The 16,112-nt window shown below is 34.0% G+C and overlaps 1 protein-coding gene across 2 annotated transcripts; it reads right to left on the reverse strand.

The window, feature by feature from the left end:
- Positions 1-12,080: 12,080 nt before the first annotated feature.
- On the reverse strand, positions 12,081-15,571 carry LOC113283982 (phosphoribosylaminoimidazole-succinocarboxamide synthase, chloroplastic-like). 2 transcript variants are annotated; one of them, XM_026533364.1, is made up of 12 exons: positions 15,260-15,571; positions 14,975-15,076; positions 14,704-14,833; positions 14,483-14,575; positions 14,315-14,403; positions 14,052-14,132; positions 13,734-13,823; positions 13,464-13,553; positions 13,272-13,322; positions 13,104-13,150; positions 12,824-12,881; positions 12,081-12,731 (listed from the first exon to the last, which is right to left on the reverse strand). In XM_026533364.1, exons 1-12 carry the CDS (start codon positions 15,533-15,535, stop codon positions 12,672-12,674), a joined length of 1,167 nt encoding a protein of 388 aa, XP_026389149.1. In that variant the 5' UTR covers positions 15,536-15,571; the 3' UTR covers positions 12,081-12,671. The 2 variants fall into 2 exon arrangements, with proteins under 2 accessions (XP_026389149.1, XP_026389150.1); XM_026533365.1 differs by lacking the exon at positions 12,824-12,881.
- Between the last annotated feature and the right edge of the window lie 541 nt (positions 15,572-16,112).

A 16,112-nucleotide genomic window follows, 5' to 3' on the forward strand; every position in this document is an offset into this window, starting at 1 on the left:
AGATCACCATACAAAAATTCCAAAAACAAAAAAGCTCCAAAAACCAAATCGATCCTATAAACTAATTGATCTTTCAAGAAATTTTTTAAAACTAACCACACCTAAATAAAAATTAAACATGATTCACATACCTAAAATAATCTGAATTAATCAAATCAAGAAAAATAAGTTTCAATCACCTACGAAAGAAGAATAAAAAAAGATCTTTGAAAACCCTAAATATTATTTTTCCCTTTTGAAATCAAAAGGTGTTTAAAATCAAAATTAGGAAAATTATAAGAAGAGTAGAAGACTTAGCTTTTGAAACAACAATAATGGTCCACTAACGAGCATTATTTTGTGATTCTGTGAAACTTCATCTCCGTGAATAGCCAGATTGTTGATAAGATTACAAAATCTCGATTACATAGGATTTAGTTGAAAATACGGATGGTATCCATATGTACACATCGTATGTACATATCAAATATAAAATGAGAACAACGCCGATTCACCATTATCGACTCCTCCGGATTTAGTTTGTAGAGAGAGTTGGAATCTTTGGCCTTTTTTCCATCAATCACCATCGTCATCGCCAGAGCTCTCCAATTTGTGAAGAACGAGCTGATAAAACTGAATTAGATTTGACCAGAAGGGTTGTCTAAGCATTTAGAAAAGTACACATTATAGCTTCCACACGTATTAGGACCATCGATTAAAAAATCTGGTCCAAAAACATGTTTTTGGACCAGCGAGTAGAATTATTTTAGTGTTAGACTACACACTAAACGGTTCTTTGTAAATTGGATTAACCATTAATTCCTACGATTAGTTTAGAATCTACCGATCTCATTTAAGTCCACATCGACCAAGATCAAAAAGTCAAAATCTTGGCCATCATCAACTACTGGTCTTATCAATCTTCGATAAACAATTTTATAAGGAACATAAAAATGCTCACCACTTATAGGGATACTTCAAAAATACCCATAAGAAATAAACTAGAAATGAGCTAGTCAGGAAGCGATGGAACATCACTTATACTTTCACGTCTTTAGGATCAACATATACAAATAACAACCTAATTTTGCAACAGGGAATGACATTAAACATGATTAATTTGAGTTACAATTGAATCATTTTTGATAATCAAATGCATTACAATATTTATTTTACTTCTTATGCAATTTATATATGAAGCACAACCAATGCACAAACTATTTCAGTATTGTCACTCAAACTCTTATTCTTAAATTAGTTTGTTGGTAGATACCAATCTGTGACGTACTGCCATTGTCCAGGACTATGATTAAATCGGTACGTTCCATCTCCACGAGGTGCCGACCAACAATCATTCTCACAAGTGTGCACCGTTTTATCAACCTGAATTCCCTCTTTAGTATTCCATGATATATTACACCAACGGTAAAAAATTTCGATCAACTTCGGCTTGAATGACCATTCATAAGAATCATAATCAACAATACGAGTTAGCGTTTTTTTTCCACCATTATGCCAACATTGTAACCACACATTTAAGCCATTGTTTATTTGGTTGGTAATTTTCACATGAATTATGAGAAACCTTGAGTTTTCTTCAGATGATAAGCACTCGTGAGATAGTACCGCAAACATAAAAAGGTAAGCAAATATATAGATACCACCATTGTTGTTTCTTCGGTTGAGGATGGTTCCATATGTGTAGGCATCTCCTTATCTCCCTTATAAAGCATAGTTTTGACAACTTAGGCAAGTTAAAGAGTGGTCCAGATTTTTTCTTGGGAAAGCTAAATCTACGGCTGTAAAATGATCAATTTAATTAATTTTCAATAATAAATGTTGTATTAATATTTCATAATAAACGTTTTTTTAATTAATCAAATAAATATACTTCCATTAATACAATACATAATAATTTATCTTATATTAAATCAGTAGACATTAATGGTGGTTCTGATGGTGAGTAGCAGTGGTGGATCAAGGGTGGGGATAATGGTGGTTGGTGTTGGTGAAAATGGTGGAGTTATAACGTTAATGGCGGCGGTGGTGGAAGAAGTAGTGGTAGTGGGATGAGAAATGTGTCTTAAAGTATATAAATTACTTAGTTAACTTTGGTATTATACTTTTTTTATTTTTGTTTTTAAAGAGTGGTCTAGATATCTTTTTGGGAAAGCTAAATCTACGGCTATAAAATGATCAGTTTAATTTATTTTCAATAATAAATATTCTATTAGTATTTCATAATAAACGTTTTTTTAATTAATCAAATAAATATACTTCCATTAATCCAGTACATAATAAATTTATCTTATATTAAATCAGTAGACATTAATGGTGGTTGTGATGGTGGGCGGGAGTGGTAGATCAACGGCGGGGATAATAGTGGTGGGTGTTGGTGAAAATGGTGGAGTGATGACGTTAATGGTGGAAGAAGCAGTGGTAGTGGTATGAGAAATGTGTCTTAAGATAAATAAATTACTTAGTTACCCTTTGTTTATTTTGTTATTTGATATTAATTTTTAAATTTGTTTTTTTATTTTATTTTTTCTAATTTTTTTAAATTTAAAATAATTCTTTCATTAATACAATACATAATAATTTTATATTATTATTAAATCAGTTGACACTAAATGGTTGTGATGGTGGGGGGTGGTGGATCAGTGGTGGTGATAATGGTGGTGGATGTTGCACGTGAGATTGGTTGGGTGATGACGTTCAATGGTGGTGGTGCTGGAAGAAGTAATGGTAGTGGGATGAGAAATGTGTCCTAAAGTATATAAATTTCTTAGTTAACTTTGGTTAACTTTTTTATTTGATATTAGCTTTTTAATTTTTTTTTTTAAATTTTTTTTAAATTAAAATAAATATTATAAGGCAGATTTTTTTCGGGTCGCGGCAGGAAAGAAAATGAATGGTTGAGGACTATAAAGAAACCAGGTCATTCTGAAAATTAGATATCAAACCAAGATAAAGCGCGGTCATAATTGAAAAAATTATTTTGCATAAAAAGATGCCTCAGAGGGCTATGCTAGATAACAAAAGAGCAAACGTTTATAATGAGTTGATTGGTAGCCGAGCAACAAGCTGGACACCAACCCTTTTTGACATCTAAAAAATTATTTTTATTTAAACTAAATGTTTTACTTTGCATACCATATCAAAAAAACTATAAAATTATTCTTTTACGTATTAATCTAAATTTTGCATTTGGACAAGTTAGTTAAGATAAAAAGGGGGTGAGATTTGTTTAGGAAAAGGTATATCAATAGTTGTGCTTGTTTACATCCTTATTTTATTATTAACTTCACATAACATATATTTTACTAATTTCTCATTGTAAATGAAATATTTTTTCATTAAATAAATAATAAATTTTTCAATAATCATTACGGATGATCGGGGTGGTCTTTGTGAGTGGTGGTGCATGGAGCTGGTGATGCTAATGCTGGTGGTGGAAAAGGTAGTGGTGATGGGTGGTTCCGGCGATGGTAGTGCAGGTGCTTAGTGTGTAAGTAGGAATGTTTATTCTATGTCGTTATGACATAAGTAACATTATTATCAAAGTCGTGGTTGATTTTCTTAATGTGAAAATAAGATGGTTATTAATACAAAAGGAAGAATTTTACAAGTTGCCCACAATTTTTTTCGAAAAATAACCCGAAAAAACCCAACAACGATAGAGATAATAAAGATTTTTAATTGGTCCCACCACATGTTTCACCCGATAATCTTTTCGAGACAAATATTTAGGTCAACCTAAAAATTCTCAGAAAGAAAACATAACAATTAAAAAACATAGGAGAATAGTTGTAATTTTATATAGAGCCGACAAAAAAATGATAAAAATTAAAATTGACATAATTTTTTACTTGCTATGGAGGCCGTGCCGTTACGGCACGGGTGAAATTCTAGTTTATATACATAACATAAAGATACATGCTTCAAAAAAAAAAACATTTACTTCTTTCACTCCTTTATTGGAAACTAAAGCTTGATTAGGATTTCTTCATTTAATTTATAAAATCTAATGAGATTCTTTTTATATTTTTGCATTAAATTTTTGATAACAGTTGCATTAATTTGAAACTCTATTGAATATTCTTTCCTTGTGATGAAAATTCGTAGATAGTTTACACCCTTGGAGCGTCCACACTGGTGCGAGTATAATCAAAGACCAAAGATTAAAAAAAAAGATCAAATTTGGGTTTAGTCCGTCATGTGACGTAGTGGGAAAAGAGTATATTTGGTCGCGCGTTGATAAAGCTTACGCCTGGAATCAGGCGTTGATAAAGATAACGCCTGACATGGGCGTTTGTAAAGATTCCGCCCGACATATTCAAAAAAAAAAAATGGGGCGTTGATAAAGTTAACGCCCCAAGCAAAGTTTTGAAAACTTTGTGAGAGTAGGCCATGACTATATCAACGCCCCAAGAGAGGCGTTAACATTATGTACGCCTGGGCGCCCGGCGTTAACTTTATGTACGCCCCATCCAGGCGGACATTATACCAACGCCCCATCCAGGCGTACATTTAACCAACGCCCCTGCATCAGGCGTTAACTTTACGAACGCGCGGTTACAAACGGACATTATACCAACGCCCGTCGGGTAGACGGACATTATATAAACGTCCGATTATATTTGGGTTTGGTCTTGATCGCCGACCAAATTTGGTCTGGGTTTTACTCTTTGATCAAATTTTGATCGATGGTCCGTCCCACTACGCCAGCCCACTTGACTAAAAATTTGGGCTTAGTCGTCCACAGCAGTTGCTCTTAGGAACGCGTATGTGAGATTTAGGCGTCCATATAGACCAATTAAAGTAACCAGTTTATATATGACTAATTTATTCTTGTCTTAAAGAAAAAAGTTATTAGTCCATGTATAAGTTGCTTTAAAACTTAGGCGTTTGACTGTTATATTATAGTAGTTAGTTCTTTTATGTGCATACTCTTTGACTTGCTAACTATACTTCCAATGAAATTAAAGTACAAACTCTTCTTGATCAAATATTAAAAAAATTACGGACCTATACCTTTTTGTACTGAAAAGTTGAGAAAACTAGTTTTAGCTTAAAGCAATGAATTTAAGAAATTAAAACGATAAAATCAATTAAACCACATCTCTTACATATATTCTTTGGATTTTAATTAATTGAAAACTAAAATAATATTTTAGATACAATGATGGGTTCGGATGAGAATCCTATTTAATTCAGTCTTTGTTCGAAAGATTTTAACGAATTTAAGCAATTATACTGGGTTTCTAGTGAAATTCGGAGATTTTTGAAAAACATTTGAAGATTATTGAGTTAGATTCGAAAGAATTAAAAGAAATGAAAACGAATTACAGTTCAACATATTACGACCTTTTTCAACTTCTTCTAATTTATTGTTCATTTTAAGAAAATTCTAAATCAATTCGAGCATGATACAGTGATTTTATGGTGTTATTGAAATATTTTGCCTCCAAGTTGAAAAAATTTGGTTTAAATTTGAAGGAATTAAAAGAAAAAATAGATTGAAATGTTCCTTTTTGTTGAAGCATAATAGATTGAAATGTTGCATCCCAAACCACGACATTTACATTAGGCAATAATAATTGAACACAAAATTTTATCGAAAAATGGGTAATTTGTCTAAATATTTTTAAAACACGGTTCTAATGGACGAGTAAAAATTAATATGGGTGAAATAGACACAAAAAAATAGCAAAGATGAAACTGGATTCATCCTGGTTTAAACTTAAAAAATAGCGAGGATGAAACTGGATGCATCCTGTGTAAATTTAAAATAAGAAAAAGTATTTGAAAATGGGAAGGATGAAACTGTTTACATCCTGACTATTTTTACATTTTTGTCCAATTAAATGGTATCAAAAGCTAGATATCTTTTTTCACTCAGAAATTGCTGATTTTGGTTATTTTAACCAATTTTGTAAAATATTATTTTGTAACCCTACACACCAAAAATACGATATCAACATGAACCTTATTGACATTATGGATTCGCAGATATCCATTAAGTACATCAATAATATACCCGACCAAGATTAACTCTCGAGTTACTTGAATCAAGTTAGACTTTTAAATGTCAACGTATATATTTAGATATTTACAAACACAAAAAGTTTGTTCCCTCATTTTATGTGCTTCATCATCTTATTTTACCCAAGCAATATTTAGGTGATCTAGTAACCGAGTAACGCTCTCACATATAATACTTTTTCGAGGGGAGAGTATCCTAATTAAATGAAAGCTCTTATATGCATAACGGACACATTTTTATGTCTGATTTGATCTCCATTATCTATTTTGTTAGTGCTCATTTTTGTACTCATTATGGCATATTATGTATTGATAGGTGTGTTTGGAGAAATAAACTCTTGTGAAAAAAGTTGCTCACAAAATGATGTTTGCATCCCAGAGAAATTACTAAAGGAACCCACGTCTTTGATTAGTAGCACCCTTTGTTATTTCCTTCGAAAACAAATTTATATGGGAATTTTGTGTAATAAAAGAGAATATTTTGTGTAATCAGAGAGAACTTCCTTCCAAGATTTGATTTATCTATTAATAGAGAGTCTAAGTTGGAGAAGAAAACATTGTGAAAAATAAAATAAAACTTATTCCAAAAGATATTTTTCATTAAAAGTATGAAGATTTTGGAGTATGGAAGACATTTGAGATGATATCAAGTCAAGAATACATAACACAGTTTGGCTAACTTTGCCTAAATAATGAGGGGCCAGGATTTTTCCTTGACAAGTCTAAATTCATGGTTGTGGTTTGTATAAAACTTAGTCACGTGGTTTATTAATTAGTGTCTCATTAATTACTCATAATGAATGATTTTTGGGTTATTTTGTTTTTGGTACTCATGTTTTTTCCAACTTTTGAGTTTGGTCTAACATTTGTCCAGCTTGTGTTTGGTACTTGAAATTGACGTTGACCCGCGTTGACTGTTATAATTAAAATACAAATATTAAGTTTAAAATGTTTTAATTAATTTTTAAAAATACAAATCTTTAGTCTACAAATATACCCTGAAGTGAACCTGGATCCAACGGTTCTAATGAAACTATGAGATCAAATAACTATCAACCCTAATGCCTTTAGTCTTCTTTTTCCGCCTCCATCGATTAACTTGAATATTTCTCTTCTGCAGAACCTCCCCTTGCTAGACTTCATTTTATTCAGTTCAGTCTTCTTCTTCCGCCTCCGTCGACTGATCATCAACTCACCACATCCCAACAAATATCAGTTCAGTTTAATCGTACCAACACTTGAATTTTTGAATTTGCATTCATAACCAAACCTCCCATCACTGGGATTTTCTGAACTTCTGTTTAATCCACAGAAAAACTCCCAAAACAAATCTACACAATACCCATCATTTAAATCCTCCATTTTATGAACTCAGGCTCTTTCCACAGCAATACCCATTCATCCATCCATTCTCATGCCTTTGCTAGCTGGGATATAAGAGTCCCCACAGAATAGACCACAAATTCATAGAAGTAACTACCACCACCGAATTCAACTCATTACTGACTCAAGCAAACAACTGCAATACTTCTTGTCCACTAACGAGAATATAAATTCACGATTCACCAAAATTGCTATCTCAAGGAATTCAGTTAAGCCCCAATTTAAACCATAGCAACCCCGTCAAGCACAATCGTCAATTGGTAAAAAAAAGAATCGAAATGCAAAGATTTCACACCACAGACTCATACTTCCCAATTCTCATTCGTCTTCTTGAATTAACTCCATCTGTAACTGAGCTCTAGCACCACTCTCTGTCGGCATATAACTCCCATTGATTGAACCAAACCCAGCCAACCGGCATCGGTAACTGAGATCCAACACCACTCTCTGCCGGCAAATAACTCCCACTGATTGAACCAAATCCACTCTCGAATTAACTCCATCTTTAATCTCATCCCCAAAAACCCTGATTTCTAATTTTCGTAACTTCACACCCAAGAACCCTAAGAATCCTAATTTATAATTTATGTAAATTCACACCCAAGAACCCTAATTTCTATTTGGATAAATAAAATCTATGAACCTTATAGTTTCTTCCTAGGTTTACCAATTCAGAATCAAATCAAAGAAACCCTACTTCCATTCTCTCTGATTTACCTTTTCCCCAAATTAACTGAGTTCAATCGATCTCATAGCCATCATCAATTGTTCTATGTTCATCTACATCATTATCTTCTCTCTCGTTTAATTAATCTCTTTCAGGCTTCCACAAAAAACTCTCAGCATAAATCAACTCTCTGAATCAACAGAGAGAAAGAAGGAAGAAAAAGGAAAAAGATGAGCCGAGTTCTACTCGGAGAGTATTGAAGTAGGGTCCAACTCAGGACGGAAGGGTGTAATAGTAAATTCCGTAAATAATTAGATTTTATATTTATATTTAATTAATGCTAAACAGAAGTCAACAGTCAACGTGGGTCAACGTTATTTTCAAGTACCAAACACCAAACTGGACAAATGTTAGACCAAGCCCAAAACTTGGACAAAGCATGAGTACCAAAAACAAAATAACCCATGATTTTTTGATTTACGTTAAAAATTTCTTCTTATTTAGTATAATATTTTTGTTAAAGGGAGACCAAAAAGTGATTCGAGGAGTGCGAAAATTGTAGTCGACTCGCTAATTCTTACCCACTCAATATTTTCACACATATCAGACCAAGATAACCTTGCTCAACACGCTCAATAGATACATGATAAAACTCATATACATTCTCTAAACAACTTCAGCACCGTCCCTTTATCAAGGTGACCAATTCTCTTATGTCAGATAGGTGACCAAATTGTAGAACTAGAAAAAGATCTTGAGTATTTTAAAGACTCTAGGACCCTGAGATTCAAGCAATAGTTTTAGATCTTTCTGAGTGTGACCGTAAGTTTGGTGGTAGAGAACTAGAAGAATCTCTTGAGTATTTTAAAGACTCTAAGGATCTGGAAATTCAAGCAACAGTGCAAGGTCTTACGGAGAGTACTGATTACCCTTAGCTTGGGGGTAGTGATGGTTATAGTGATTGTCAAGTATCCCCATTAGAATTCTCTAACTTGGGACTCGAGCCTAGTGCATCTGAGGTATTACTTGAGTCTATTCGAACTCCATGACCCAATCCTCCTTATGCTTTCTAGGATGAAATTCAACTACAGTATAACTTCTTTAAAGTAATACTCGATGACATAATATTCTCGTTAAAATAATAAAATTTTCCGTTCCCGACTCGGTCCGTTAGTGCTAAAATAATAAATTCGATAAAATCATAAAATAATACATTTCAAACATTCCCCTTAATGATTATTAGGTCCCAAATAATATATAAAATAATAATTCTACTAGAAGAACGGGCCCCCAGCTCAGCTGGTCATCCTCGTTCTCCAAAGTTTAATGCGCTCCAGGAGGTCCCAGGTTCGAGCCCCCAATGACCTAATATTGCAAGAATTAACATGGATGGTAGAGTTAGCTTGACCACCTTGTGACACAATCTCAGCCCCCCATCCCGCTTCGGCTCCCTTGGCTAGGTTACCCATGAGGCTCGCTGGTAGGTTAGCACGGCAACCTGTTCAATTCATGTAGTAGTGCGTTGTTGGAGCTTAACGGCTTCCAACTAGTTAATGTAATAATCTTTATCCTATAATAAAAACAAGATAAGTATTAACTAGAAAAATAGAGAATTAGTTTCATACATATTAAACTTTCCCAAAATATGATTTAATATTGGTTTTTTTTTCTTTAAAATTCAAATCAAATTGTATTTCATCCCAATATTTCGTAATGCAATCAAAGTACCCAGGGCCACGTTGTTATACTGCAACAAGAAGTAATTTTGAAGTGTCATTAATATTTGGAGTGCTTGTATTTGTAATGCGATTAGTCAATAGTATAATACTTTTACAAAATTAGTCGATATTTTACTTAACGTACAAGTATTATTCAACTTCTAAGCTAGGAATTACTTTTTAAAATAATTATATATTATTTAATTATAAAATAATAACTTATTATATTATCGATAAAATAGTATTTCCTTAAAATAATAATTTTCTTGGTCTCAAACTTATTATTTTATAGAACTTATATTGTATTAGAGACTCGTTGTTGGATGAATTTGTTTATCGAGAAACTCATATGAAGCCAAGTGGGCACCACAGATAAACCCAGTGTTTTGAGAGAAACGTCATATCAGGTTGGGCTCCATCTGTTCGATTTTTTGATATGATGCAGTTGTCTCATAATTGTGGAAGTTTTATTTGGTTTTGATGGTCTACAGTTGTTTCGACTATTGATATATGATTTGAAAGGTAATTAGACATATTGTGGTATTTAACGTCTGGAAGAAGACTTCAAACTTAACATTTCTTGGGAGTTAACCCATGATCATGCGACACGAAAATATCTTTCCTTATTTCCTTTTCTTCAAGTGGTATCAGTTTCTCCTTGTTGATGCTTTATATTTTATCTTTAGAACATTGAGGACAATGTTAAATTTAAGTTTGGGGTTATTGGAGAAACTTTTTAGTTGCATTATAAAACTCCAAAGCCTAGAAATTTGTGTCAATTAAGGACAACACTAACTAATCTAAGTGGACGGAAGCATCTTTCTTGTAGAAGTTGATGAACCCAAAAATAAAGTTTAATCATAAAAACACATAGCTCAGGTGTTAAAAATAAAATGGTAGTTTCGTCATATATCGTTGAGTCGTCTTATTGCTTCTTGTTTTTATTTTTGCAAACACAAAATGTTTCTCTCAGTGATTTGATGGGGTACCAGCATCGAATTGCTACCATCACTGGGTTGAGTAGAGTGACTTAGTTACTCTATAATAATATTAACAAAAAAAACAACCAATCAGACCAGTCAATATATATATGAAAAAAATGAAAAAACAAAGAAGCAAAAAAGTTTATTGTTCAGTAAAACCGACCACTGGTTCCCTTATATATGCTAGCCGAATTGATCTAAAATTAGATTATCGACCACTGGTTCCCTTATATACGCCAGTTGTGTGATATTATTTCAGTCCAATATCTTAATCCACTAGGATTCATATGTTCATCCTGTGGGTGGCCTTAAGACAGATATGAGAAACACGGTTCACCTTTAGTCAACATCGCAAATCATCTATCTCTATATCCATCTTCTTAATTTATTCATGTGATTTGTTTGATTCCGGATATGGATGAAAAAGTATGAGTAGAGCTCTGTCACTTATATATGAATTAGATTCGCATTACGTTACTTCCTCGTGTAGTCAATGAGAGTATGTCAACCAAGGAGATTGTTTAGTGTCGTTCCAAGGTTCTATATAGGTAGCTATTGTTTGGAGTAAAGGTTATTGGGAACACTAATTAAAATACTCAAATGAAGTAGTACTTTAAATGGATAATGAAAATGAAGTAGTACTTTTTTGGATGATGAAAATGAACTAGTATGTTCTTGACGCGTGAAAACATCAACCCAACCTCCTCCGGAGATTGAATCGACTTAATATAATTTTAGATGTGCCAAACATTAGACCCTAAAAACCTAAAATAAATCCCTTAGGGATATTTGTAAACCCCTTAAAGATATTTGTGAAGACCCCTGAAAAAGAAGGATATTTATATAATTTCCACAAAATTTGGTGGGTATACCTCTTGCAAACATAATTACTTATACATAACCTAAACAAGCATGGGTATACCACATGTTCACCTCTTGTTAGGAATTAACACTTTATAATGATACGTGTGCTTTCTCACTGTCTTCATCGCCTAAACAAAAATGCAAAGCATTATCCAAGGGAATTGAAAACCTGATTCCACTTCAAGGTTATTGTGATTTCTTAAAATAGGATTTACTGGCTGTTGGTCAATAGTCTTGATTTGTAACTTTCAAGTACAGCTTTGGCTTTACTGTGCAGTAAAGTAATGAGTTGTGTGTGTCAGTTGTTAACTTACTTTTCATTATTTTGGGTCTGCAATGTAACTTTTCTTTTTAGGTTTTGATTTATTAAATTGTTCGAATAAAATGTTAAATCCGCCCTCTGGCTGCCTGGCAAGCCAAGATAAAACTGAAGAAGCGTCGTGACTGAAGTCGTGGGAATTTCCATTTAGACTAGTGACACCCAAAGAGGAACAAACAAGGAGTAAAAATGAAAGAAAGAAGCAGAAATACAAGAGTGAAAACACATACATGTCTTCGAAATCTCTAAACATTGATGCGCACTACAAAAGAAGGAATTTAGACTTGTGAATAACCCCAGGAATAATCTAGCATTTCTTTCCAACCAAATGCTCCAAGCAATCATGTCACATCTTCTGTTGCAACCCGGAATGACGCCAAGCTATCCACAGAGACTTGAATGAGAGAGGCAATCCAGAAATGAACATTCAGCTCCTTCAGAAAGAAGCTATACTGAAGTAAAAGTGCAGTGGATAAAGAGATGGTTTATAATCTCAGGCGCATTACAAAAAGAACAAGTGCCCACTAACTTCGTGCCTCTTCTGTTAAAAAAAAAATTTAGTTGGAATCTTAATTAAAAACTTTAAATGGCACACCACATGAAGATCCAATTTTGGGTGGGTATTTTTGAGATCAAATCTTTCTAAAAGCCTGCAGATCACTCGATTGAAATCCCATCATGATGAAGGGAATCATAGCAAGACTAAGCTGGTGCTACAATAGGGATGACAGTGCCGTCGTAACATTCTGTGTTATCCTGTCATGAACGGGTACCTGCACAAAGAAACCGATAGTAAGTACTTGTAATTTGTAGCCAATAGAGAAAGAATAGAATATGACATTTATACACCTGTAACTGTAATTACCTCCAAGGTTGGGATCTCAAATTTCGACTTTGTAATTGTTTCATAAAGGAAAATATATCTGCAGTAAGATAATGCAAAGGGACGTAGTTAACAGGAGTGTCTACAGCTAAAATGCAGGAATAAATTTATAAATAAATGATGGGTCTTTTCTCCAGAAATCAGAATTTGTGGATTTAAAGATCGTTGACAGGATGATGTACTAAATGTGGCAACAGCAAGGTTAGTGTTTCTGGAATGATAAGAAACACGGGTTGCACATGTTTGTAACAGAAAATCATACCTCCAAGCAAGTTCAGACACAAGTTCTTTGGGAGCATCAGGGAGAACCTAAACAATAGTTAAGAAGAGTGAGGTAACGGCATCAACAAACATGAAGAAACACAACAAAAAAACAAGACATGGTCTTTAGTCGATAAATGCTAAATTTATAAAAGAGAAAGAATATCACCTTGTCTTCATATGGATTGCAGTGATCTTTGAACCACAACCTCAAAAACTCCTACAAGAAAAACTCCAAACCATGAATCAGCAAACTCCTGGTTTAAGACAGTGAGAACATAGAAATGCAGAACGTGTCGAACTACTTGTACATATAAATATCTGTAAACTATCATAAAGCAAAGAGTCATTACAAACAGACCTTATCAACATTTTCAGGTTCAAGACCATTGTGAAACCGTTCTTCATATGAATTGGCAATCCAATACCTGCTCGAATCAGGGGTGTGTATCTGTAGCACACATAAAATACTATAAAGGTATCTCGAGTCTCCAAATGACTATAAAATGATTCTCTGATTTTGTATTCCAACTATAGGCTTCTCGTATAATGTTTAACAGAATGTGGTATATCAGATAATCGAGATAACGCTTTAGACAAAGCTGGCATACAGTTAGTAACAATTACAAACCTCATCGATCAAATAAATTGTGCCATCAGCTCCCTTCCCAAACTCATACTTGGTATCAACTAATAGCAGGCCATGTTCTAATGCTACGCGCTGCAATTCCAAAGAGCAAGGAAAGGTTGCATTATTATCACAAAAAATTTCCGCCAGAAAACATTTAGTCCACCATCACTGTTATTGTTAATTGTTAATGGTAATAACTAAAGCCGATATTCAATAACTTTGGCAGTTATGATAACCAAGAGCCCATAAACTTTGCATATCAGATGAACATGGAGAATAATACAAGCATCAATGATAGGCAGGATTTCGCATAATTACCTGTCCGAATTCAAATAAGCTCAGTGCTTTGGAGCTCACTTCATCATAATCATCCGGAGTCATTAGCCCACGTTTAATAATCTGGACATAACGTATTCGCATTAAGAAGTGAACTAGTTATCCAGATCCCATAAGATACACATAAAATGGCCAGATTCAACAAGTCATCAAGGAGAAACTGATAACTCCAGATAATTTCCAATGTGGAAAAGAATTTGTATCACAAGCAGAGCTAGATAAGAAGGAATGGATGGCAGACATACCTCGTCAGGAGTTACTGCAACATCATGATCTACTGCTTTAGTAGTTGGTGTCAGGATATTAGCAGAAAGCTTTTCGTTTTTCTCCATTCCTTTCATTTATAAACAGATATTACAATCAATAGCTCACAGATGGAAATTGGATGACGTTCTCTAGGGTACAAAACTAACCTTCTGGAAGAGCATTGCCACAGTAATTTCTGACACCGTTCTTGTAGACAGTCCATAGTGATGTATCAGTACTCCCAGTCACAAACCCTCTAACTACAAATGTTCAACAAACCCATAGATATATAAACAAACCACAATCTCACGTTGCACTACAGAATAGACACCTAACTAGACAAACAAGATAAAAATCATCAACAAGTTCATGAAACTGAGTTACTCACCAACAAACTCAACCGGGAAAACCGAGCATCTCTTTGCGATGGTAACATTTTTATCAGGAGAGGATACAACTGCATTTGGTGTAATGTGCCGAGTTTTATCAAACCACCATAAACTCGTCTGGTTTAGAACCTAAATCATTCATGTCAACCAATCCAACAACATTAAAAGGTTTAGATTCACCTTATAATACTTTGCAACTCATCTTTATACCAATCAATACCGAGCTTATACGCCGGGCAGAATCTAAAATCATCTAAAATGAGAAATTACCTGGCCTTTAAATGGAATTGAAGCAAGAACTCTATCGAAAGCACTCTGCCTATCAGTAGTAACCATAACCAAATAATCCCCACTGTCATAAATATCTCTGACCTACAAAAGCCAAGTATCAAAATCCAATCTTTTTAACAAATAATCATTCAAATCAATAATTAAGGTCATAATCAATTGATTCCCTAAAAACCCAGTGTGAAAATTGAATTTCTTTTATCTAATAAATATAACCAAATTCATTAACAAATAACACAACATTAGGGTTTTTGTTGAAGATTTTACCTTTCCTCTTATCTTTGATTTAAGAATAGGAACAGTTTGATGCAGATTAGTTTCTGAAAGACAATTAGATAATGACTTTTGAATAGCTTCTACAACATCTTGTCTCCTATTATTGAAAAGGTTTTGATTCGAAACATTCGGAGAAGAAATCGTAGCTGCACAATTCATCTTCTTCTTATTAGTCTTGATTGTGGTGGTGAAGAAGGATGGAAGCAATGAAGTTTTGCTTACGGGTTTTGCTGTTGCAGGGTTTAAGCTTGGGATTAAATGTGCCATTTTCACTCTCAAATTTTGTGGAGAATTTTTCCTTGGAGTTTTGCTGTTGCAGGGTTTAAGGCAACTTGTATTTATTTGGCAAGGTATCCCTGTCAAAATGCTCTCTAGGACCCACCGCCACCCCCATGACCCACCGAGGTCCCAAAGGAATATGGCATTCACCGCCACCCCCATAACCCTAGTGATTTATATGGGTTGATAGCAGCTCTGAGGCTTATTCTTATGCACATGCCAAAAAAAACCAGTTTGACATATCAGGTGGTATGGCAAACTATTTGCGCCACTATGGGAAAACCGATAAGTGATAGATTTTCTATCGAGCGATATTGACTGTAACGCCAGCGATAAAGACGATATTGACTGTAACGCCAGCGATAAAGTCTTTATCGCTGACGATATTGTCAATATCGCTCGATAATAACTAGGTCGCTGCCGTTGTAATCAATAACGCCAGTGTGTGACATTCTAGCGCCTATAAATACCGCACCTTCAATCACTTCTTAAACAATTCCACCCTTCACAATTCCACCCTCAACTCTTCTGTTTCCCTTCTCAACTCTTATTCCCTCACAATCAC

Source organism: Papaver somniferum, chromosome 5 (assembly GCF_003573695.1).
Source record: "Papaver somniferum cultivar HN1 chromosome 5, ASM357369v1, whole genome shotgun sequence".
Classification (NCBI taxonomy): Eukaryota; Viridiplantae; Streptophyta; class Magnoliopsida; order Ranunculales; family Papaveraceae; genus Papaver; species Papaver somniferum.

Excerpts from the sequence above, each read along its gene's own strand:
- LOC113283982 (XM_026533364.1), bottom strand. The coding sequence starts at position 15,535 with ATGGCACATTTAATCCCAAGCTTAAACCCTGCAACAGCAAAACCCGTA. Across the intron at positions 14,834-14,974 it reads CAATTCCATTTAAAGGCCAG|GTTCTAAACCAGACGAGTTT; the intron begins GTAATTTCTCAT and ends TGAATGATTTAG. Across the intron at positions 13,323-13,463 it reads AACCTGAAAATGTTGATAAG|GAGTTTTTGAGGTTGTGGTT; the intron begins GTCTGTTTGTAA and ends TTTTTCTTGTAG.